General features: G+C 44.5%; 1 protein-coding gene across 5 annotated transcripts in view; it reads left to right on the forward strand.

Annotated features, from left to right (window-relative positions):
- The window catches only part of MAMLD1 (mastermind like domain containing 1), a 123,457-nt gene that overhangs the window by 49,488 nt on the left and 47,991 nt on the right, over positions 1-25,978 (forward strand). For 4 of the 5 annotated variants that reach the window (XM_019435763.2, XM_019435765.2, XM_053892002.1 and 1 more), the window contains one exon: positions 14,013-14,171. The exons of the other annotated variant lie outside the window; for it this stretch is intronic. In XM_019435763.2, coding sequence (XP_019291308.2) covers positions 14,076-14,171 — 96 coding nt within the window. In that variant the 5' untranslated portion in view covers positions 14,013-14,075. The remainder of the gene's footprint in view (positions 1-14,012; positions 14,172-25,978) is intronic. 5 annotated transcript variants of the gene reach the window in all.

Raw genomic sequence — 25,978 nt, forward strand, 5'->3', positions numbered from 1 at the left:
CCCAGAGCCGAAGACTGCCCTGGGCTCTGAACGCTCCAGCTCTTAGACATCCTAATGAGAGATTATATTTCGCCACAAAAGAAGAAGTACCCTGAGCCCAACCAGTGAGTGTACTCTGCTGTGGACACAGGCCACTCCTTGCTGGTTTCCACCTTCTCATAAAAACAGTTTTGTCCCTGGTGTATGATTTTGATGGGGCTGCCATAACAGAATTCCACAGACTGGGAGGCTTAGACAACAGACATCTATTTTCTCACACTTCGAAGATAGAAGTCTGAAATCAAAGTGTCATTAGGGCCACACTCCCTCTGAAGGGGCCACAGAAGGATCTGGTACTTCTTGGCTTGTGGCAGCATCACCCCAGTCCTCACATGACCTTCTCCCTGTGAGTGTGCCTCTGGATTCAAATGTCCCCTTTTCGTAAGGACACCAGTCATACCAAATTAGGGGCCCACCCTACTCCAGTATGACCTCATCTTAACTACTTACATCTGCGATGACCCTATTTGCAAATGAAGTCACATTCTGAAGTACTGGGGTTAGGATGACAATATATGATTGGGAAGGGGACACAGTTCCACCTGACCTATAGCAGTAGTGCGCATGTTCGAAAACAGATTTGACTTATTTAGCCATCCATATCGTAGATGTGTTCATCTGCAAGCCCATTCGAAACCTGGAGGTCTTTGGGATTTTTTCTTTGCTTTGGGGGCTAAATTTCACCCTTGAAAGATGAGGGCTCTCCTATTGAATGGCTTCTGTCCTGACGAAAAATCTGCCCAACAACCTGGAGCCTCGGGGTGGGGCATCATGGGCTCAGAGGTTGCCTGGGGAATGGCTGAGCAGTGCCCGTCTCCTCACCCTCACCCCACCCAGGGTACATAGAGGAAGAAGTGGTTGGGATGAGGGACACTCTTGGGTCCGTTGGTGAAGCTGAGAAGTAGGCCTCACGGTGCAGCATGCCGTTTGGCTCTTCTGGTCCAAAACCCAAGGCTATTCCTGGCCAAGCTGGTAGGGGCTGGGGGTCAAAGGCGTGAGGACTGCTTTGTGCTTTTTTTTTTTAATGTTTATTTATTTTTGAGAGAGAGAGAGAGAAAACGCATAAGTGGGGGGGGGGGGAGAGGGAGACACAGAATCTGAAACAAGCTCCAAGCTCTGAGCTGTCAGCACAGAGCCCGACGCGGGGCTTGAACCCATGAATTGTGAGATCATGACCTGAGCCGAAGTCTGACGCTTAACCGACTGAGCCACCCAGGCACCCCAGGACTGCTTTGTGCTTTTAAAGAAGATTCCAGGGGACCCCTGAGTGGCCTAGTCAGCTAAGCATCTGACTCTGGGTTTTGGCTCAGGTCATGATCTCATGGTTTGTGAGTTCGAGCCCCACATCAGGCTCTGTACGGACAGCTCAGAGCCTGGAGCCTATTTCAGATTCTCTGTCTCCCTCTCTCTCTGCCCCTTCCCTGCATTCTCTCTCTCTCTCTCTTAAAATAAATAAACATTTAAAAAAAGAAGATTTCAGGGTTGCTCCAGCAATATCCTCATGCTCCCCTTCCTTTCTTGCCACGTGCCTTTAATCTGGCTCCTCGTTTCCTTCCACTGTCACACGTGAAGTTAGGCAGCAGAAAGGTAGAGTTGGCCCCCGCTGGCACTTAGAGGTGGACATCAGGGATCTGGCAGAGTCTGCAGACCTGCAAGAGGTCAGGCACTAGAGGCATGGCTAATGCGGGGTGGGGTGAGCCGGTGATAGCCCCAGAGGTACTAGTGTGCCTTCAGAGCTCAGGCTGATGTCTTCCAGATGTGGGTGGCCAGGAGCTCCCAGGTATGCACTTAGAGCCTGAGGGGGAAAGAGAGACTGCCCACCGGCCTCTGTTCTGAAGCTGAAGTCTGAGATCAGTCCTTGCCCCACCCTGATCCCCACGTGCTCAGTCCGCAAACTCACAAAGCAACACATATCCCTGGAGCATTTCATTTCTTTATGAAATGGCAAGTTGAGTGTACATGGATTTGTGAGACTCAAATCCAAACTGCGTGGCAGATGGTTTTAGGGTTCGTCTACAGCCCTGGATTGTGCTTGGCTGAGAAAAATTGCTGGGGGTTGGTTTCTTTTAATGCAAGGGGCGTAGACTTCCCAGACAGGTGCTCATGGGCACTGCCAGGGGAGGAGAAGCCCAGGAAGGCCTCAGGGGTGGGAAGGTGGCAGACCCCTGCTGTGGACAGAAAGGTCTGCCCAAGGGCTCTTTCCCAGGCCCAGGTTCATCTAGAGGGAAAGAGAAAATGAGACCGTGTCCCGAGGCTGGGGGTGGGAGACTCCTATGACTTGGACCAAACAAAGTCAATTTCCAGGTGGGACATCCTGCCAGCGCCCTCCTCCATTGGCTGTGATCCCCAGCCCTGGGTCCATCCAGTACCCAAGTGCACTGATGTGATGCTGAGCCAGTAGGCTGCTACTGCGGACCAGAGAATCAGGCCTTTGTTCAGGAAGCTCTGGCCATTACCCCCACTTGTCCCCTTTACATTGGCTGCTGGGAGCCACAAAGGGGCAGGACAAGAAATCAGTGGAGTGAAGTCTTTAAAAGCAAAAGCGGCATTTTTTTTTTTTTTTTTGCCTTTTTTCTTTCGAGCTGAATGGGTAGCTTGTTTGATGTCGATAGGTTTTGTGTTGCCAGCCCTGAAATAAGATCCGGGCCTCCGTCCCCCACACGGGCTCCAGATGCCGGGCCAGAGAGTTAGTGATGGCCTCTGTGGTAAATGGGGTCTCTTTTTTCCAGTTTTCTTTGGGTGCATTGTATGTTATATGCCATTTTGTCCCCAGATCCTAGTATTTGAGTGAGGTCACAGCCAAGGCCTCGGGCTTGGCCCCTGAAGTACTCAAGAAAGATTTGGGTGGGAATTGTTTTTTAAAGAATAAAAAGGTCTATACAAACTTCTGGATCTGGACACTGAAATCTGTTTGGAATAGCAGTTCGATTCTTATTTTGAAGTAATTACAGATGCATGGGAAATTGCAAATCACAGTTGTATAATATTAAAACTAAAAAATCAATATTACTGCAGGTTTTTTTCTTTTTTATTACAGTTTTATTTTAGAGAGAGAGAGCATGCATGAGTGGGGGAGGAGCAGAGAGAGGATCCCAAGCAGACTCCATGCTGTCGGCACAGAGCCCAGTGCGGGGCTCGATCTCATAAACTGTGAGGTCATGACCTATGAGCTCAAGAGTCAGATGCTTAACCAACTGAGCCACCTAGGTGCCCTGCTACAGTTTTATTTTTTTTTCTAATGAGTCTTGCTACAGCTCTCTCCCATGGACAGAAATTGTTACTTGCAGGGGTACCTGGGTGGCTCAGTCGGTTAAGTGTTCAACTTCAGCTCAGGTCATGATCTCACAGTTCATGGGTTCAAGCCCCATGTCAGGCTCTGTGCTGACAGCTTAGAGCCTGGAGCCTGCTTTGGATTCTGTGTCTCCCTCTCTCTCTGCCCCTCCCCTGTTTGCACTCTGTCTGTCAAAAATAAACATTCAAAAAAATTTAAAAAAAGAAAAAAGAAATTGTCACTTGCATGTTTAGTTTTAGAAGAAACTACCAAACCATCTTGCAGAGTATTTGTACCATTTTACATTCCCACCAGCAGTGCATGGGTGAACCCATTTCTCCACATCCTCACCTGGTTTTGCTGTCATAACTGGTTTTGATTTTAGCAATTCTCTAATGGTTAATGACATTCAGCATCTTTGGATGTCCTTATCTGCCACCCATGAAACTCGACAGTGGAATGTCTTTTCATGTCTTTTGCCCATTTTCTACTTGGATAGTAGTTTGTCTTCCTACCATTGAGTTTTGAGGTTCCTTACATATTCTAGATACTAGTCCTTTATCACATACGAGATTGCACATATTTTCTCCTATTCACAGGGTCACAGAGCCAAAGATTTTATTTTTGATAAGGTCTGATTTTTTATGGGGCATGCTTTTGGGATCACATCTGAGAAAGAACATTTTGTCTAGCTCTTCATCCTGAAGATGTTCTACTTTTTTCTTTTCATGAAACTTGTATATTTTGACATCTTACACTTAATTCCATGGTCAATTTTGAGTTAATTTTTGTGTGAGGGGTGAGGTTGAGTTTGATGTTCACTTTTTGCCTACAGATGTTCCTTTGCTCCAGAACCATGTGTTAAGAATGCTATCATTCCTGCACCGGATTGCTTTTGTGCTTTTGCCAAAAATCAGTTGGGCATATTAGTGCGGGTCTTTTTCTGGGTTCTGGGTTCTATTTCAGTTATCTGTGTGTCTGTCCCTCTGCCAATACCAGACAGTCTTGATTAATGCAGCCATATAATAAGTCTAGCAACCAGAAAATCGTTTCACCTCTTCTACTTCCATTGCCTTTCCACTTAATATTGGAAAATTGTTCCCATTTATTTTAAATCTTGTAAATCTTGTCTGTATCTACAAAGGAATCGGGATTTTGATAGGACTTGGTTAAAGCTGCATATGAATTTGAGAAAAACTGACATCTTTACTATGCTGAGTCCTCCAGTCTATGAACACAGAATATCCCTCCGTTCATTTAGCTCTTCTCTCTTTCCTTTCATCAGTGTTGTGCAGTTTTTAGCATGTAAGTCCTATACATGTTTTGTTTGGGTCTCACCTAGGAAGTTTTGGGGCAGTAGTCCATGGTACTGTATTTTTAATCCAGTGTCCATTTATTCATTGATGGTACTTATAAATGTAATTGATTTTTATTTGTTGATCTTGTATCCTGAGACCTTGCCGAACTCACTTCTTGGTTCTAGGAGTTTCTTTGTAAATTTCTTAAGGTTTTTCAATGTAGACAATTATGTCAACTGCAAATAGAGATAGTTTTACTTCTTCTTTTCTAATATGCATGCCTTTCATTTCATTTTCTTACCTTAATGTACTAGCTAGAACTTCCCAGTGCTTCATTTTTTTTAATTGAGATATATTTGACAGACAACACTGTAAGTTTAAAGTGTACAACATATTGATTTGGTACAAGCAATGAAGAGAGCAGACATCCTTGCCTTGTTAACAATCTTATAGGGAAGGCATTTTTTTAAATGTTTTAAGTTTATTTATTTATTTTTGAGAGAAAGAAAGCACAAGTCAAGGAGGGGCAGAGAGAGAGAGGGAGACAGAGAATCCCAAGCAGGCTCTGCAGAGCCTGACGGGGGGCTCAAACCCACAAGCCACGAGATCATGACCTGAGCCAAATTGGGACTCTTAACCAACTGAGCCACCCAGGCGCCCCTTATAGGGAAGGCATTTATTTTTTAATCATTAAGTGTGATGTTATCCGTAGGTTCAATGTAGACATTCTTTATCAAGTAGAGTAAGTTCCCACCTATTCCTGGTTTCCTGAGGATCTTTTTTTTTTTTTATCATGAATGGATGTTGAATTTTGTGAAGTGATTTTTCTGCATCAAATGATATGATTATATGATTTTAATTGAAGTTTTTGTTTTGAGATAATTGTAGATGAACATGCAGTTGTAAGAAATAATGCAAATAGATTCCATGTCCCTTTAGCCAGCTTCCCCTAATGATAACATCTTGCAAAACTATAGTGTGATATCACAACCAGGATGCTGACTCTGGTACAGTCAAGGTACAGAACATTTCCATCACCACATGTACCCCCTCATGTTGCCCATGTGTGGATGCATCCACTTCCTTCCCTCACTCATTCCTTCCTTAATCCTTGGCAACCGCCAATCAGCCCATTTTTATAGTTTTGACATTTCGAGATTGTTACATAAATGGAATCACACAGTATGTAAATTGAGGGGATTGGCTCTTTTCACTCAGCAGAATTCTCTGCAGATTCATCCAGGTCATTATATAGATCAACAGTTATGTCTTTGTATTGCTGAATAGTACTCCACAGTATATATGCACCAGTTTGTTTAATCATTCATCCATTGAAGGACTTCTGGGTTGTTTCCCGTGTTTTGGCTACTATGAATAAAGCTACTACAAACACTCCTTTGCGAATTTTTGTATGAACGCAAGTCCTTGTTCCTCTGGGGTAAATACCCAGGAGTTCAACTGCTAGGTCCTATAACGGTTGCGTGTTTGGTTTTAAAGAAACCACTAAACAGTTTTGCAGTGACTGTTTTTGCGGAGTGACTTTTTCATTCCCACCAGCAATGCGTGTGCAATCTGATTCCTCTCACTGTTGCCAGTATTTAGTGTGGTCACTAGTTTCTTTTTTCTTTTTCTTTTTTTTTTTTTTTTTTGGTCACTATTTTTTTAAAGGTGAAATTCACATAACAACTTAGTGTTATTTAATACATTCACAATGTACTAAAGCATCACCTCTATCTAGTTCCTAAACATTTACTGAAATAAAACCCCTTACTCATAAAGCAGTCATTCTCCATTCTCCCCTCCCCCAGCTCTGGAAAACACCAATCTGATTTCTGCCTGCATGCATTTACCTATTCCGGACATTTAAGATAGCTTCATACATTACGTGACTTTCTGCGACTGGCTTTTTTCACTTAGTGTAATGTTATAAATGTTCATACACATGGCAGCATGTGGCAGACAGTACTTCATGCCTTTGCATGACAGAGTAACAGTCCATGGTATGGTTATACCAAAACTTGCTTATCCATTTATACATTGATGGACATTTGGGTTATTTCCACCTTTTGATGATCATGAATGATGTGCTTATGAACATTTGTGTAAAAGTATTTGAATACCTATTTTTGATTCTTTGGGAGATATACCTAGGAGTGGGATTGTGGGGTCAGATGGTAATTCTGTGTTACTTTTTAAGGAACTGCCAAACTGTTCTCCCCGGCACTTGTAACATTTAAATTCCCATCAGGAATGTACGAGGGTTCCGATTTCTCCACATTCTTGCCAACCCTTGTCATTTTCCTTTTTTTAAGTATGCCATCCTAATGGGCAGGATGTGGTATGTCATGGTTTTGATTTGCATTTCCCTAACACCTGTGGTATTGAGCATCTTTACACGTGCTTATTGGCCATAAGTTTATCTTGTTTGGAGAAATGTCTATTCAAGTCTTTTGCCCATTTTTTAGATTGTATTGTTTTTTCATTGTTGGGTTGTAAGAGGTCTTTATACATTCTAAATACTAGAACCTTATCAGATATATGATTTGCAGTTGTTTTCTTTCATTCTGTGAGCTATCTTTACTTTCTTGATAATGACCTTTGATGCATAAAAGTTTTTCATTTTGATGAAGTCCAACTTACCTATTTTTTCCTTTTGTTGCTCATGCTCTTGGTGTGATGTTTAAGAACCATTGCCAAACCCAATGTCATAAAGATTTTCCCTTATGTTTTCTTCTATACGTTTTATAGTTTGAGCTCCTATGTTTAGGTTGATCCATTGAGTTGATTTTTTTTAATGTAGTGTGAGGGAGGGGTCCAACATCATCCTTTTGCATGTGACACATTTGCACATTTTGCTAAAGAGACTATTTCCTCCACTGAGTGGTCTTGACACCCATTTTGAAAATCAATTGGCCACAGTTTTATGGCTTTATTTCTGGATTCTCGAGTCTATTCCATTGGCTTATATGTCTGTCTTATTCCAATAGCATGCTGTTTTGATTACTGTAGTTTTGCAGTAAGTTTTAAAACTGGAAAGTGTGAATCCTCCAATTTTGTTCTTTTTCAACATTGTTTTGAGGGGATCATATGAATTTTATTATTTTGCTTGTCAGTATGGTGGATAATGTGGGTTGACTTTTGAATATTGAACCAGCTTTGCATCCCTAGAATAAACCCAACTTGATCATAGTGTATAATTCTTCTCATAAACTGCTAGAACTGTGTTAAGGATTTCTGTGTTGGTATGCATGAGAAATATTAGTCCGTAGTCTTCTTTATACAGTCTTCATTCTTACAGTCAGGGTAACACAGTTCTTGGGAAGTGTTCCCTCTAGTTTCTGAAGAGATTATGTAGAATCAGTGCTAATTCTTCTTTAAACAATCGGAATAATTCTAGTGAAATTGTCTAAGCCTGGAGTTGTCATTTTCTGGAATTTTTTAAAATTAGGAATTCCTTTAATAATTATCTTGGGTAAATTTTGGTAGTTTGTGCTTTTAGAATAATTGGCCCATTTCATCTAATTTCCAAATTCATGTGGGTAGGGATACTTGTAGTATTTCCTTATTCTTTACATGTCTACAGGATCAGTAGCAATATTACCTTTTTCATTCCAATATTGGTAATTTGTGTCTTCCCTCATTTTTCTTTGTCAGTCATTCTAGATGCTTGTCAGCTTTATTGTTTTGTCTAAGAACCACCTTTTCCCCATTGGGTTTCATTGTTTTTCTGTTTTCAATATAATTTCGGTATCAATATCTGTTGTTTATATACCCTTCCTTCTGTTTGTTTTAGGTTTATTTTACTCTTCTTTTTCTTGGTCCCTTAGTTGGAAACTTATATTATTGTGTTTAGACCTCTCCCCATTTCTATTATAAACATTTAGTGCTATAAATTTCCCCTCCCAGCACAGCTTTACCTGTGTCCCACAAATTTTGATATATTGTATTTTCATTTTCATTCAGTTCAATATATTTTTAAAATTTCTCTTGAGAACTCCTCTTTGACTCATGTATATATTAAAAAAAAATTTTAATGTTTTTATCTATTTTTGAAGGAGAGAGACAGAGCATGAGCGGGGTAGGAGCAGAGAGAGAGGGAGACACAGAATTCGAAGCAGGCTCCAGGCTCTGAGCTGTCAGCACAGAGCCTAATGCGGGACTCAAACTCACAAACTGTGAGATCATGACCTGAGCCAAAGCCAGATGCTCAACCAACTGAACCACCCAGGTGCCATATATATATATATATATATATATATATATATATATATATATATTTTTTTTTTTTAAGTGTGTTGTTTAGTTTCCAAGTGTTTGGAGATTTTCCTATTGTCTTTCTGTTGTTTTCTAATTTGATCCCATTGTAGTCAGAGAAAACACTGTGAATTACCTCAATTCTTTTATTCCTTGGGTGCTTGAAAAGAATGTAAATTCTACTGTTTTTTTGCTGGAGTGTTCTATAAATGTCAATTAGATCTTGTTAGATGATGATGTTGAGTTCTTTGTATCTTGTTGATTTTCTGTCTAGTTCTATCAGTTGTTGAGAGAGGATGTTGAAGTCTCCACTAGAAATGTGAATGTTTCTATTTCTATTTTCAATTCTTTTAATTTTTGCTTCATGTATCATGCAGCTCTATAGGCTGGTGCATGCATAGTTAGGATGACTATGTATTCTTGGTGGATCGACCCTTTTATCATTATGTAACACCATTCTCTGTCTCTGGTAATTTTCTTTGTTCTGAAGTTTACTTTATCTACTAATTCTAGAGCCACCCCATTACTATTTTTATTAACTCTTGCATGATATATCCTTTTTCATCTTTTTACTCTCAACCTGTTCATATCATTATATTTGAGATGAGCATCTCACAGACAGCATATAGTTGGGTCATGGTTTTGTTTGTTTGTTTGTTTTAATCCACTCTGCCAATGTCTGTCTTTTAATTGGTGGATTTAGATCATTCTCATTTTAGCGAACTTACTGTTAGTTAGTGCTTAATTATACCAATTTATTTTGTTCTGTTTTTGTTTCTTTCTAAAAAATTTTTATTTAAATCCAAGTTAGTTAACATGTAATGTAATAATGATTTTGGAAGTAGAAGTTAGTGATTCATCACTTATGTATAACACCCAGTGCTCATCCCAACATGCCCTCCTTAATGCCCATCTCCCATTTAGCCCATCCCCCCCACCCAACTCCCCTCTGGCAACCCTCAGTTTGTTCTCTGTATTTAAGAGTCTCTTATGGTTTGCCTCCTCTCTCATTTTAACTTATTTTCCCTCCCTTCCCCTATATTCATCTGTTGTGCTTCTGAAATTCGGCATATGAGTGAAATCATATATTTATCTTTCTCTGACTGACTTATTTCACTTAGCATAATACATTGTAGTTCCATCCACATTGTTGCAAATGGTAAGATTTCATTCTTTTTGATTGCTCAGTAATATTATATATACACAGGGGCGCCTGGGTGGCTCAGTCGGTTAAGCGGCCGACTTCAGCTCGGGTCACGATCTCGCGGTCCGTGAGTTCGAGCCCGCGTCGGGCTCTGGGCTGATGGCTCAGAGCCTGGAGGCTGCTTCCGATTCTGTGTCTCCTTCTCTCTCTGCCCCTCCCCCGTTCATGCTCTGTCTCAAAAATAAATAAAAAGTTAAAAAAATTATACACACACACACACACACACACAGACCATGTATTATTTATCCATTTATCAGGTGATGGACATTAGGGCTCTTTCCATAATGTGGCTATTGTTGATAGTGCTGGTATAAACATGGGGGGTGCATGTGCCCCTTTGAGCCAACATTTTTGTATCCTTTGGATAAATACCTAGTAGTGCAATTGCTGGGTTGTAGGGTAGTTCTAGTTTTATGTTTTTGAGGAACCTGCATACTATTCTCCAGAACGGCTGCACCAGTTTGCATTCCTACCAATAGTGCAAAAGTGTTCCCCTTTCTCTGCATCCTCGCCAACATCTGTTGTTTCCTGAGTTGTTCATTTTAGCCATTCTGACAGGTGTGAGGTGGTATCTCATTGTGGTTTTGATTTGCATTTCCCTGGTGATGAGTGATGTTGAGGATCTTTTCATGTGTCTATTAGCCATCTGGATGTCTTCTTTGGAGAAGTGTCTGTCCACGTCTTTTGCCCATTTCTTCACTGGATTATTTATTTTTTGGGTGTTGAGTTTGATAAGTTCTTTATAGATTTTGGATACTAGCTCTTTATCCAATATGTCATTTGAAAATACCTTCTCCCATTCTGTCAGTTGCCTTTTAGTTTTGTTGATTGTTTCCTTTGCTGTGCAGAAGCTTTTTATCTTGATAAGGTCCCAATAGTTCATTTTTCCTTTTGTTTCCCTTGCCTCCAGACACATGTCTAGTAAGAAGTTGCTTCTTCAAAGGTCAAAGAGGTCAAAGAGGTTGTTGCCTGTTTTCTCCTCTAGGATTTTGATGGCTTCCTGTCTTATGTTTAGGTCTTTCATCCATTTTGAGTTTATTTTTGTGTATGGTATAAGAAAGTGGTCCAGGTTCATTCTTCTACATGCCACTGTCCAGTTTTCCCAACACCATTTGCTAAAAAGACTGTCTTTCCATTGGATATTCTTTCCTGCTTTGTCAAAGATTGGTTGGCCATATATTTGTGGGTCTATTTCTGGATTCTCTATTCTGTTCCATTGATCTATGTGTCTGTTTTTGTGTCAGTACCATATTGTCTTGATGATTACAGCTTTTTAGTATAGCTTGAAGTCCGAAATTGTGATGCCTCCAGCTTTGGTTTTCTTCTTCAGGATTTATTTGACTATTTGGGGTCTTTTCTGGTTCCATACAAGTTTTAGGATTGTTTGTTTCTAGCTCTGTAAAGAATGTAGTGTTATTTTGTAAGGGGTTGCATTGAACGTGTAGATTGCTTTGGGTAGCATTGACATTTTAACAATATTTGTTCTTCTGATCCACAAGCATGGAATGTTCTTCCATTTCTTTGTGTCTCCTTCAATTTCTTTCATAAGCTTTCTATAGTTTTCAGCATACGGATCTTTTACCTCTATGATTAGGTTTATTCCTAGGTATTTTATGGGTTTTTGTGCAATTGTAAATGAGATCAAGTCTTTGATTTCTCTTTCTGCTGCTTCACTGTTGGTGTATAGAAATGTTTTGGTTTCTTTATTTTCTCTGTCTTGACTTCCTGTAGGTTACTTAAACATTTTTTGAAATTCATTTGATGATTCATGTAGAGTGTTTTTGCATGGATCTTTTTGTGTGCCATTTTAAGTGGTTATTCTAGGTATTATGTCATATATACATAACTTGTAATAGTCCATTGATGTCAACCTTTTTCCATTTTGAGTGAAGTATGGGAACCTTAGCCCTCTTTTCACCTCTTTACCCTCCCCTGTTTATAATGTAATTGTGTTAAATATTTCTTCCACATAACATTTAGGACCACAGCATGTAATGTTATAATTGGTGCTTCAGCCATAATTTAGAAAACTTGAGAGGAGAAGGAAAGTCTATTATATTTACCCATATTTTTTCTTTCCATTGTACATTCTTCCTTGGTGGTGTCCAGAATCCCTTATTTTATCACTTCCTTTCTGTTTAGAGAACTTCCTTTAGCCATTATCTTAGGAGGGGTCTGTTACTAACAAATACTTTTAGTGTCCCTTTATCTGAGAATATCTTGATTCCCCTTCCATATCCGAAGCATATTTTCCCTAGGTATAAGATTCCGGGTTGACAGTTCTCTTATTTCAGCACTTACTTAGCTCTTCTGTTTTAGCTGACTTCTCTGACAATGCTTTGGCAGGGAAGGAGGCACCGTCTCATTTCTTTCATGTGGGTATTGAAGTCTAGGCTCCTCACTTAGCCTTCATTGACACCAAGGAGTTTAGGGTGGCTCATTACTGCTGGGCAGTGTGGTAGTTCTAGCTTCCTACTAGGCTTTCACTGATACCATCCTGGCTGGGATCGGTGGAAGTGCCTCATTACCATTCCCCATATGATCCCACTGAAATTGGCGGTGATGGGATGTGCACTCATTACCACTCTGCAGGGTAAAAGATCCTGACTGTCTGTTAGGCCTCCTTTGATACCACCCCAGGGGGACAGGAAGAAATAAATCATTATTGCCAGATGGGGGTGGAGTCTAGGCCCCACTTAGCCTTTGATGTTGGGACTTGGTGGGACCACACTTTTTTTCGGTGGTATTTAGGTGAATTGTACCAGTTCTTGGATACAAATTTTCTGCCTTGGTAGTCTTCCCTTGTCCTAGTCCTTTAGCTAAAGAAAGTAAACTTTTGTTGGGGGACTTTTTGCCTGTGTCCATTGGCATTTTGGGGTTGCCAACTTCTTCAGGTCCATGTCTGATATTGGTGAGCCAAAAGGAAACCCAGAGAACTCACCACCACATCGTTCCTCAAGTCCCAAGGTCCCTTCTTCTTTCCACTTTTTGGGGTCTTCTTATGTTTGTTTTATATAAATACCCAGAGATTTTAGTGTACTCAGTGGGAAAATGGGAAGAGTACGTTTCCATTTTTCCAGAGGCAGAAGTGTAGACATTGCATTTTAGTGCCTGATGCCATACTGTCAAGGGGATTTCTGAGGAGAAATGAATGAATGCAGAGCAGTTATTTCATGTCTACATCATGAAAAACAAAAAGAAATGAAATAAAATAAAGTGAAAAAAAAATAAAAAAGCTTTACTTGGTTTAGCACAGGTCTGCTTATCTGTTGTGGAGAGCATACCTTGGGGTAGACCTTATCACAGCCTGCTTTGTTGGTTTTTTCATAAACCAGTACAGCAGGGCTTCATGAGCCCTTTCCAACACCCATTGCCTCGTTCCACTGACAGTCAGGCTATAAACTGTTAGTCAGATCACTTGGCTGGGTGCTAGTGGGGCCAGAGTTGGGAGCTGCTCCTTCAGTGGGCCATAAGGCTTACTCTAGTAGAGCAGAAGTGGCCATAAGCTGTCACCTGACCCACCTACCATGGTTTTAGTATAAGAAAATTGTGCTAGAGAACAGAAGAGTCTTTCCCTCGATTTCACTGCATATCTATCACACATGCAAAATAGCCAGACCTAGGACCCAGATTCTCTGCCTTTAAGCCTAGTGTTATTTTAGTTACATCAGGCTGCTTCTCTACCCATCCTTCAGCTCTCCAGTGAATTCTGCTCTGCCCCATAGCTGGGGACTGCCATCTCATCCCAGCCAACTGCTTTACAGAAGTGCCCCTCATCCCTGGGGGTGGGAGGGACTCAATGAGGGTGGTGGGGTGGGGAGAGAGACATGAAAGGGAATGTGGCTGACTCCACCCAAACCTGTCCTCAGAGTGAAAGTCTGTGATTCATGGGGTCTATGGTCTCATCTTCATATCTGAAAGACAGTGTACTTTTTGTCTCCCTAAGCCCTGTGTCTAGGTCGTTTGGGAAGCGCCTTGGAGAGTCAAGAATAAAATTGCAGGTCAAACAATGGATGACTGGAAAAGTCGGCTTGTAATCAAGAGCATGGTTCCCCATTTCGCCATGGTGGGAAATCGTCAGGAGCCCAGAAAGCTCCAGGAATCGGTCAGACAATGGGCTATTGGGGGGAGGGGGGTGTTGAATGCTTCTAATCTTAAACTTGAACATAAGATGTGTTATTGAAATTCTCTGTGCAAATTTGTTGGCAGGGAACCAACCCAAAATGTAAGGGACTAGAATCTGACCTAGAAAAGATGTAGGAGATGAGCTGACCTTACCCCTTATGAATTTCTGGAAGAGCAGGAAATATAGTCCAAGGCCCCATCTGGATTCCCGGTCTAATGATCTCTGCACTGCACCCCTTCAGCTAGAAAGAAAGGAAGAGTGAGAGGGAAGAAAAGCCTTCTTTTTCTCTTAATAGAAACCAGGGAATGTGGGACTGATGGGCACTAGATATATTTCATTAGCTTCCTAGTACCACTGAGAACAAGAAGCCAGTGAGTAGGGAACAGAATGAGATTCCCATTCAACTCTCTGGCTCTGGTGTCCTTTTAAAAACCCATTTGACAAATTCCTACTTTCCCCCCTTGGGACCCAGACATCATCCAAATATCTGAAACTCGGGGTTAGGGCTTCCAGTGGTAGGTCTAGGAGCCAGGATGATAGAGGAGACCATGAGAGCCACTGGTTAGTTGAATTTGACATCAAAAGCCTGAAACATCACTAGTCTACCAAGATTAGCTCCATTAGTAGGAGTTGCAGCAAACACAATGGCTGTTATCTCAGTGTATTGGGTCCACAGAGGAGTGGCTTACTTAATCTCTGAAATTAATAGAGCAGAGAGGAAATGGCTCTTATAGAGCCATGGGTCTGCTTCCTTCCTGTTCAGAGAACTGGGAGCTTGGGGCTCTGAGGTAACGTCATTTCACATAACTAGAGGGCCTGGCCTCTCCAATTCCAAGGGCAATCCACTTTCAGTAAGTCAGCTTTCTATTTAGTTTAGGATTCTGAGATGTGCACAGGTGTTGGGAAAGATTGTCGAAATCTTGCTTCTTTGTTTTTCCTCATTGTCTACCACCAACAGTGTATTGAGAATGTAGTATCTGGTTGAGTACATAGACATTAACAGACTTTGATTACTAGAGTTCCAGCTCACAGAGATGGCAGTCAGATGGGATGACAGTCATGGAGCAATCACTTGGCCAGCCACCTGTCCTCCAAGTTTCCAGCCCTTCAGTCAGGCATCTTGTAGCAGGCAATCTCTAACCTCCATCCTAATTACCCCTCAGATTTCTTGCTTCTCTTTTATGGTCAACAAACGAATCAGTGAAGGAAAACCTCATGATAATACATCCAGAGTCCAGATTCATTTGGGCGTGACTTTCAATTTCTCCTTTGTTTCACACCTGTTTTTGTTCCTAGGAGCCATGGGTAGGTTGTATTTGCAAGGGTCCTCTTCTCCTTCTCCTCATGAGCCCCACCAACACCCTTTAAAAAAACTATGACTAGTAAGTAACTGCTTTGGTTTTCATCAGTATAAACTCAATGCTGAAAGGGTTTTCCTTAGAATAGGCCCTTGGAACAGCCATCCATGCCCTCACGTGGGAGAAGTTGCCATTGCTCATGCCATTTCTGGGCTTGGCGTCTCTTTGCAGATGGCCTTTTAGAGTCCTTTGTAAGCCTTGCCAAAAGCTCACATTTATTGCTTTAGACTCACTCCTTGGACTTGATCAAAATCAGTCCTTCTCCTTCTTCTGTGGCACACCTTGTTCACTGCCCTTGGCTCTAACTGAGCAACCTGACCGTTTCCAAAATTCCAAGCTATCCTAGAAGACCGAGGATTTGCCCCAGTTGAGGGAATCCAAAAAACATGCCTCAGGCTCCAAAAGCACCTCTGTCAGATGAGTCCTGTTTGCAACAAAAAGCACATGTGTCTTCTTGGAAGATGCATGCGGCCTCTGAAGGTGATGATATTGAAGGAGCCCACTCCTTTGGCTGGGCCTGATAGGTAGGCATAGAGTCTGGCCCAGCAGGTACTGCTGTTGCTATCAGCCAGCAGCCAGGGCAGTCCTTGGCTTGAGCATAGCTGAATTTTCCTGGTTGTTAAATCTCTGCAGCCTTGGGAAGACACCGGCTCTAACATGGAGCTCTGCAGTACACACTGAGGTTCTCAGCAGCCTGGGTGTTTGTGGCCTGAGGGACAGAGACAGATGAAATGCAGAATGGCCTGTTGGTTTGCCTCAGCTGTATCTCCACTGTTTCCGTTGCTTACTAACATCCAACGATGACACCCTGCCCCCGCCCCCAGCCACAGGAAACTGTGTACACCACTCTCCCTCATCCTGCAAGCATCTTTTTCCCATGGAGACCTGATTGAGACACTCAGCTGACTTGGTTCTCTTGTCTTTTCCCCCAAAACAAACTATCAACAACAACAAAAATGTTTCAAGTAAAGATCTGTTAATAAAATTCTATCACCCTCAAAGGAGAATTCTTTTAAATTAGCCCCAGGCTTTCCAGGAATGCGAATAATCGAGAATCCCCTTGCAGGAAAATGTACATCTGATGTGATGATTATTCTTGGCCTAAGACCAGGGCTCGGGACACCTGGAGTCTAGTCTTGCTTTTGCTCCTAAATAGCTCTGGGACCTTGTCCATCCTTTGCCCTCCCGGAGGCCAAAAGTCAAATGAGCCAGGAGTAAGGATAGCCACATTTAATTGAGCACTGACTAGGTGCCAGGCACTTGTGGAGCATTAGCTCTTGTAATCCTTAAGCTAACCCTGAGATGAAGAGGCTATCTCCAGGAAACTGAGGCTCAAGGAGGTTAAGCAACTTGACCGAAGTCATAGAGCACGTTGAAAATCACAAAGCGCTAAGCACATACCAGGCAGCGGTAGCCATCATTAGAGATCTCAGCGGCACAAGTACCTTTTCAGTATTTGTTCATTCATTCAGCAGCATGATTGCTTAATGAGTCTTGTGATCTGGAGAAAAGCAGAGTTTTACCTTTTGAACATTTGGGCATCCACCCAAGGTTAATAAGGCATCCAGTCTCTGCCATCAGTGTATATGGAGTTTTAACAGGAGGCAGAACGTTTGGTCCTTCCCTTTGAAGTTAAGATCTCCATTCCTCCCCCAGATTGGTGGGCTGACTGATTACTAGTGTGAGAATCTCTAAAACATTAGCACTGCAGATGGAAATGCTTTGGAGCCTGCATGGAAGTAGAACTCAGAGTACATGTCACATGTCATCACTGTCTCAGTCTACACCCACTGCAGGTGCAAAGATGGCCCAGCTCTGAGCAGCCACCTAGTCCATTCGGCTCCAGACAAGATGGGGGTGTCAAGGGCACACAGTTGGAGAAGGAAGGAGACACTGTGGTCTCTGCTTATCTTCTGTGTTTTGTCATTTAATCATACTAAATGGCTCGCTATAGGTGACAGTGAGTTGGCATGCTCGGCATTACTTCTGAATTTTCCAACCATTCTCCCTCTTTATGGATGAGGACACTAAGGCCCGAGAAACCCAGTGACTTACAGAAAGATGCCCATCAAGAAGGTGGCGAGCAACACAGAGTCCTCATGTGGGTAGCCCCAAGTGCAGCCTGCTTTCCAAACCCACAGACTGCCCAAAACCAACACATCACCCCTTCTGCTTCTCACCTCTAAAGGCAAGTGGGGCTGAGTGAGGGGGAGAGAGGAGCCCCAAGTGTAACAAGGAATGTTACCCAGGAGGAGGAGGGCTAGTCACTTCCTGCTGTGGCATGTGATCAGGTTCAGGATGTATATCCATCGTCCTTGGAAGCACATGCTTTTCCTTCCAAAACAAGCACAGGACCCTGTAAAGAGACCTCGAACTAGTGCTTCGGGAGACCTTGAGCATGCTCCTTTCCTCTTGAGCTCGGGGGGCCTGTCTCTGGCCTCCCACCACATTTCCAGGGTCTCTCCTGTGTGCCCAACCCAGTGCTACACCCCGGGCTCCAGCAGTTCCCAGTCGAGGAGTGGACTGTTCCCAGGTTTTCTGCAGTGGGAACAAATCAGTCATACTCTGTAGTTCTACTTATCCTACCTTGAAACTGGGAGGAGAGAAGAGTGGAGTGGCTCTCTTGCATGACCTACTTTGTATACATTGGCTCATTTGCTCCTGTGACTGGAGGATTAGTATATCCACTTCAGTGATGAAGAGACTGAGGCTCAGAGAGGATGTTGACTTTCCCAATGTTACAGTCAGTAGGTTGGAAACTCAGATCTCAAATCCAGGCGTCCTGACTCCAAAGGTCCTCCTCCTTTGCTGCTTCCCATTCCCAGATTAGGAACCCAGAGAGAGTCTTCTGTAGGCTGGCCATGACTCTGGGGACTCAGGCCAGAGCAGTGGATCAGAGTCCCAGGTTGCCTGGAGATTTCATTCCAGTGGCAGAGACAGCCCATCAACAGAAATAGAGTGGATGCATCTTTATTTCATCCCGGTGGTTCCCTGGAACCTTCTGACCGGCATTGCCTACAGCCCAGCCCGTACACAGTGAGCCAGACTGATTAAAAACCCTACAGGGAGATAGGGACAGCCAGCCAGGATCTGGACTAAGTTGTCCAAACGGCCTTCTTGGAATCCTGGAGGGGAAAACCAGTGTCCCTTGCGTCATGCAGGCTGTGGGCATGTTGCAGGTACAGGTCTGGCCCCAGGAGATGGGAGGTATGTGTATGGCCTCATTTCCAGGCACCAGGTGGTCCAGGGACCAGGTCCTCAGGTAGGTCACTGTACCTGATGCTTAGTGAGATCTTGCCTGAGTGTTTGGGCTTCAGTCCGCACCAGTACCGTAGGGTTGATAATCCACCCTCTTCCCATACCAGGGTTTCTGGGATGATGACGATCAAGATGTGGATATAAAGGCAGCCTAAACACCACCAGGTGTTACTGATGTTTGCACTTTTTTTCTAATGATCAGAGATTGGCATTGACTCAGAAGGCAGTGGGGAGCGTGTCCTTGGAGCTCAGGTAGAAACTCACGGGACCCCTGAGGACACCTCAGTCTCATCAGCAGCCTCTCTGACTGAGAAGAGCTGGATTTGTGCTGTAGCTCTGAACATTCTGGGTCAAGGCCTGCAGTGCGTATGCGCCTTTCTATTTTGGGGATCCTCCCCACGGAGCACGCAGCTGCTCGCTCCCTTTTCCCCTCCTCCTCCTCCTGCAGGAAGGGCCCTTTCCTGCTTCAGACATTCAGCCAGGGCGGCCACCAGGCAGAGGCCTTGCCTCCAGACCGATGTCTTCCACCAGGTCTCAGTGCTGCTCAGCCAGCAGGATACCGCTGGGCTCCGCATCTGGGTCCTGCCCGGGCAGCCCAGTTCAGCAAGCCGGTGACCTGAAAATCGCAGTCTGTTTGAAAGAGAGGATGCTGGGAGGCGAGTTCCATTTGGCAGCTGGCTTCTGCTGGCATCTGGGGGCTCGGTGCTGCCTTGTCTGCACTCCTGCCTGGCCCCTGCCCCTGGCTGCCTTGACATTAGGCCCAAGGTGACAGGTTTCTGGAGGTTGAGCTTCCCGGGAAGGAGAGTGGACTCTGTTGGGCCCCAGATCTGGGCAGTAGAAGGGCCCAGCTGAGCAGAAGCTCAGGCATCACTCCCCACAGGATATGTGCAAACTGGGGGCAAGCCCTGGAGATGAGGGCCTGGGGCTCCCCCAAACCCTGGGCTGGCCTGTGTCAGCTAAGGCCTCTTGCTTTTGCTGAAAATCCCCAGCTAGGAACTCAATATAACTCCGCTTGCAGACAGATATATGGGTCATGAGCTGCCCCTGGGGTGCGGAGTTCCAGACCTCACAGGGGAGCAAGGGAAGCATGTGCTTCTGAGGTTTGGGGTTCAGGTTTTGATTTCTGCAGTCGACATAGAATAATTTAATACCCTCCCTTCTCCCCTTTGCCTTTCCTTCTCCTCCCCTTCCTTCCTGCTTTTTCTCTCTCCTTGTCTCGCTCCTCCCTTCTCACCAGATCTCCAACCCCCAAAATACCAAAGTTAGAAAGGCAACCATGAGCCACAGGCCACTGGACTTGACCACTGGGGGCCCAGGCCCAAGGCCCAGGTGTGGCTACCACTGCCACTACCTCCCACTCTCCCGCTACCCTGACCCTCCACAGAAATGTGCCTTTGTCTGTCTCCTCCAGTGCTGCGGGGTTTGGTCACCCTCACAGTTCAGTTGCTCCCCAACGGGCACAGGCAGCCCTGTGACCCCGAGGTCTCCTGTCCCACCCGAGGCTCAGGCCTGGGCACATAATAAATGCTCAGTAAGCAGTGGCTACTGCTCCTCTTTGCCATAAAGTCCCTTAGCAATCGTTCAGTCCACCCCCTGTGTTGAACATAAGAGGCCAAGGGCACACAAAGGAGAAGGAACATGTCCAAGGTCACTGGGCCAGTTAGTGAATTTAATCACAGTTTCTGAAAAGCAGTTGTCTCTTGGCCTTGTGCTTAGAAACAAAAAGAACAGAATAATTTGCAGGAAACCTTTTGCTCCAATGGTTCATTCAAACCTGCAGATGCCAGCTGAGCCCTGTCACAAGGCTAGGTGCTCTGGGGGTACAGAGATGAGGAGGAAACAATCCTTGCTGTCAGAGAGCTATAGGCCTAACATGGCAGCCTGGAGGTGGGCCAGAGCAGTGGGCTGGGGGTAAAAGGGGTAGAAGACGAGGCTGCATTATCATAGAGATCCGTGAAGGCCTGAGGGAAGAGGGGGTGTTTTAAGCTGATAGACAAGATGTGAATGGTTCAAGGGTATACCAAAGCTGGAAGAGCAAGGCAGACAGGCATCCTGGAGGAGGTGGTGTTCTCTCCTTTCACTGTCATTAGTGAAGGCGAAACATGGCATTTGAGACTGCTGCCTACATTGCCCAGTTCAGGCCCGATTCAGAAATGGTCACCTGACTTGGGCGATGGTAGAAACCGTGAAGCTTTTCAGCTCTGGAAATGTCGCATAATGCTCTTGTGAACGGTAGACCTCCGTGCCCCCCTGCAGCGTAAGGAGGGCAATTTGGTTGTGTTTTATTTTATTTTTTTTTTATTTTTTATTTTTTAATATATGAAATTTACTGTCAAATTGGTTTCCATACAACACCCAGTGCTCATCCCAAAAGGTGCCCTCCTCAATACCCATCACCCACCCTGCCCTCCCTCCCACCCTGCCCTCCCTCCCACCCCCCATCAACCCTCAGTTTGTTCTCAGTTTTTAACAGTCTCTTATGCTTTGGCTCTCTCCCACTCTAACCTCTTTTTTTTTTTTTTTCCTTCCCCTCCCCCATGGGTTTCTGTTATGTTTCTCAGGATCCACATAAGAGTGAAACCATATGGTATCTGTCTTTCTCTGTATGGCTTATTTCACTTAGCATCACACTCTCCAGTTCCATCCATGTTGCTACAAAAGGCCATATTTCATTTTTTCTCATTGCCACGTAGTATTCCATTGTGTATATAAACCACAATTTCTTTATCCATTCATCAGTTGATGGACATTTAGGCTCTTTCCATAATTTGGCTATTGTTGAGAGTGCCGCTATAAACATTGGGGTACAGGTGCCCCTATGCATCAGTACTCCTGTATCCCTTGGATAAATTCCTAGCAGTGCTATTGCTGGGTCATAGGGTAGGTCTATTTTTAATTTTCTGAGGAACCTCCACACTGCTTTCCAGAGCGGCTGCACCAATTTGCATTCGCACCAACAGTGCAAGAGGGTTCCTGTTTCTCCACATCCTCTCCAGCATCTATAGTCAAGGAGGGCAATTTGGAAATAACTTATGTCCCTCGGGGAAAATGCTCAGCTCGGGCTCTAGGTCAAGAGGTGGCGAACTCCAGCCCGTGGGCTAAATCTAGCCAGGAGCTTGTCTTTGTAAAGTTTTATTAGCACACAGCCACGTCCGGCCGTTAACATATTGTCTACTACAGAAGGGCGACAGAGACCACAGGGCCTGCAACGTCTGAGATATTTACTGTTTGGGCCTTTACAGAAAAAGTTTGCCGTCCTCTGACCTAGGTCACTGGGCTGTGGTTCATTTTTTCTGAAGCCACAGTTTCTCCTAATAAGTGGGTACCGCTTGGGGGAGGAAGCACAGACCCTCACACCTCCCCGAGTGTTCTGCTTCCTCTTCTATGCCACAGCCGGCTCGGTCCCCTGCTCTGGAGCCTTTCCCTCCTCTGGAGTCCTTGCCTCTGTGACTGTTCCCCATTCTTCCCACAACGTCCATTTCTCCCTGTCCCGTCAGCGTCCAGAGAGGTCTTCCACAAACAAGCTGAACTGATCATTCCCACTGCTGACAACCACCTTTCCACCGCCTTCTGTGGCGCCCTGTGCCAGCACACGGCTGCTTCCCTGGCTCACTGCGCACCAAGCCCGCTGGCCACCTGCCTGCCCCGGGAACATGCCAGGAGCTTCCCCACAAGGCCTTCTCACTTCTGTCCTCCTGCCTGGAGGCCTGCATTTAGATTTCCACTTAACTGTCTCCTTTCAGGGGAGCCACCTAGCCTTTGTCACGTAGTCGTTTCTTCAGTCCTGTGACGAACACCGCTCACTCTGTGCTCACTTTACTGTCTGTGCTGCTGGAATTCCAGCTTCTTCTCAGGCTGCCCCACCACTTCTCTCTCTGGTGTGTGCTCACCTGAGACCCCCTAGACAGCCTTGCTTTGCACAATTAGTGGACAGAAGCCATGTGCCACTCTCTCTAGCTGCCTCTTTTTCTAGAATGAGCCTCTGGTGCTAACACTGTCTAGTGATAGGACTGCCGGTGGGACACTGTCAAGAAAGCTGGACGTTTTCTTGCCTCTTTTTGTCCTTTAAGTCAAGCCTTTGGGGTTTAGAACAATGAGCTTGGCCAATATAAAATATCTCCAGGAAGCCAGCCCCCAAACACCAACACCCAACATCTGCTTTCTGAATATATGGCTTCAAAGAGCTAAGTGTACGGGGGCTAACTGCTGTCCATCCTATTTATTTTAGCCACATGACAGCTAAGGAACTGAGAAATGCCTTGCCCTTTCCTGTAGTTAAATCTGACATAAAATTACTTTATCGGCAGCATTTTAACAAACAAAAATCTCCTGCATTTTCACCAGTAATTCAGTTTGCTTTCTGGATGAGAAAAAGAGAATTAGAAATGACCGCAATGAGACCGTTTTGAGGGTTTCGCTAATTCAGAGAGAGTCTTCTTCCTCTGGCCCAGCTCGTGGAGCTTCTGACAGAGATGTAGAGCAAGGAGGAGGGGTCCTTAGGGTTACCCCCAGATCCGCAGCACCACCGCCACCCCCGCCTCCACCGCCACCACCCCTGCCACTGCCTCCAATACCACCACATCACTGCTGCCTCCGTCATCGCCACCACCTCTACCACTATCACCACCATCACTGCCATCTATACCACGGCACCACCACCCTCGCACACACACGCACACACACACACGCATGCATACACACACACACACACACACACACACACACACCGAGGCAGGGGAAGTTTTTATATTCTATGACATATTCCATGAGGCAATCACAGACACTTTCCATATACAGTGAAAGAAATGAATATTTGGAATTGTCATTGTTTTCAATATGTAACCCACTCCTGTTGCTGTGTGCTTTTTGGAACATCAGCGTGAGTTTGTGGGCAAAATTAAATTAGGATTCATTACCCAAAAAAGCCTATATCCCCAAGTGCACACCTTAAAGAGCATGTGACTTTGGATGAAAGATCTTTTACTTCATAAAAGGATTGACTAACGATTTCCTTTCAATGGCACATTCTTTCTTTTCCTAATGGCAAAGTCTACTTGCATTTTATTATGATTTAGTTTACAAAAGTTAGCCTTGCATACAGCTGTTCAGAAGTACAGCCAGTGAGTAAATGTAGATCTGCCTTGAATGACAAATGCTGCTGAGTAAACCATGTTAAAGGCTATTTTGGGACCACCAAGAATGTGTTTGCATTTTCAAGACTGGAAACAGAAAGAATATTTATTTGGCATGTGCACCATGCTGGACACGATGCTCACTTTACATTTCTAAACTCATGTGATCTTATAAAAATGTGTGAAGTGGGCCCTCCTATCCCCATTTTGGTTGCACAGCGTTGTGAACGACCGAAATGCCACTGAACTGTACATTTAAAAAAGGTTCATTTCATGCTCTGTGAATTTAACCTCACTTTAAAAAAAAAAAGACCTAAATTATTTCACAGCATATGTGTCTGTTAAATCATCACACTATACATTTAAAATATCTCATTGTATAACCTAAATACATACAATTTTTACCAATCATGCCTCACTCGATAAAGCTGTGGATAAAAGAGGACCTAACCATGGGGAGGGTCTCTGGACTGACCTGATGCTCCTTATCCCATATCCCCTCCCAGCCTCTGTGTCTGTGGCGTCACAGCTCAAACAGCCTGGTGCTAAAATCTACTGACGGGGTTGATACATCTGCAGACAGTTAGTAGATTTTAGAGTCAGAAGTTGGCACTCAGCTGCTAAAATGTGCTTATTCACCGAGCATATGACCTTCAGAATGCACGAGACTGACCAGGTGGCTCTGGATTCTTCTCCCACCTACACAGCTGCTGGGTTTCTCAGGCAAGGGAATCCCTGCCGTGTTTGAAAGCCTGTTGCCTTTTGACTTAGCCCATTGTTGGGGTGCAGGCAGAAGTGAGGTCACATTGTGCGTAAGCTTTAAGACTCGCCCTTCAAACCTTCCAAGGCCTGGCACTTAATTTTGTTCTTTTTTTTTTTTTAAGATTTTAAGATTTTTTTTTCATGTAATCTCTACACCCAACGTGGGGTCAAATGTACAACGCCAAGATCAAGAGTCGCACGTTCTACTGACTGAGCCACCAGATGCCCCTAATTTTGTTCTTTTCAGGTTATATTCTCTTCCCTGAAGAGAGCCCCCCAAACTGTATAAGCATCAGCCAGTCCCCACAATGTAGAGATCTGTTCCTGCAAACAGAGAAGGTGATGAACAATAAGCAACCATTCTGTTTTCTAAACTACTCAAGTTGGTGTCCCGGCAATGGGGAGGAGCGCCTCCCACAAAACCAGGACTGTCCCCGTGGCCCTGACTCAGCCACAGCAATCCAATGGGGCCTTGCTATGAGGAGACATATTGCTGCTGTGCTCACCTGTACACAAGCACAGGTCTCTAGAGTTATCTGAATAGAGACCCATGAGTACCCAATGGGGTGCATGATTTCCATACAGCTCAAACTGCTCCAGCGCCAAATGACCCAGGACTTGTTTCCAGTTCTTGGATTATCAGTGGCTGGTTGTTACCCTGGCTTAGCTGTGCCAGAAGTCACGTCCCTGAAATGCACCAACACCCCCTCTCAGAACTCAGCCCATCAGGGCCCAGACCAGAGGCGTCCCGGCTGACCCCACTCCTAATCTCATAAGCATCAGGAAGGAGACAACCACTTCCTGATGGAACCCACATCCAGAGTTCCAGCCAATATGGAGACACTTGTGAAAGGAAGGCCTGGGGAGCCAGGAGCCAGACAGCAAGGGAGGGGGGATAAGAGCTTCCCATCCAATGTATGGTCATCAGCCAAATCGGGGGCCTCACTGGAGGCTTCGTGGTATGGATGCAGGGCCTACCAAGTGGGTCCAGAGCTACCAGTGTGGCTGCGCCCCACCTTCCTGGGTGGCTCTGAGCACTAGACCACCTGTGCATGTGCTCTGGTTAGAGATGTGAAGAGCTGTGGACAGGGTCAGCCACAGCCCAGGGCAACATAGAGATGTTAGCAACATGACAACCAGACTCAACAGTCTGCCAGCATAAGAGGTGTCAAGACCCCACTGGCTCAACAGGGTGTCTGTGGGTTACTGCTTGAGGGTGTTTTCCATTGGTGTCAGCCTCTGGATGAAGGGAAGTTTGGCTTCAATGAAAACTGCC

This window comes from Panthera pardus, unplaced genomic scaffold, assembly GCF_024362965.1.
Source record: "Panthera pardus isolate Hobbes unplaced genomic scaffold, ASM2436296v1 HiC_scaffold_27, whole genome shotgun sequence".
NCBI lineage: Eukaryota > Metazoa > Chordata > Mammalia > Carnivora > Felidae > Panthera > Panthera pardus.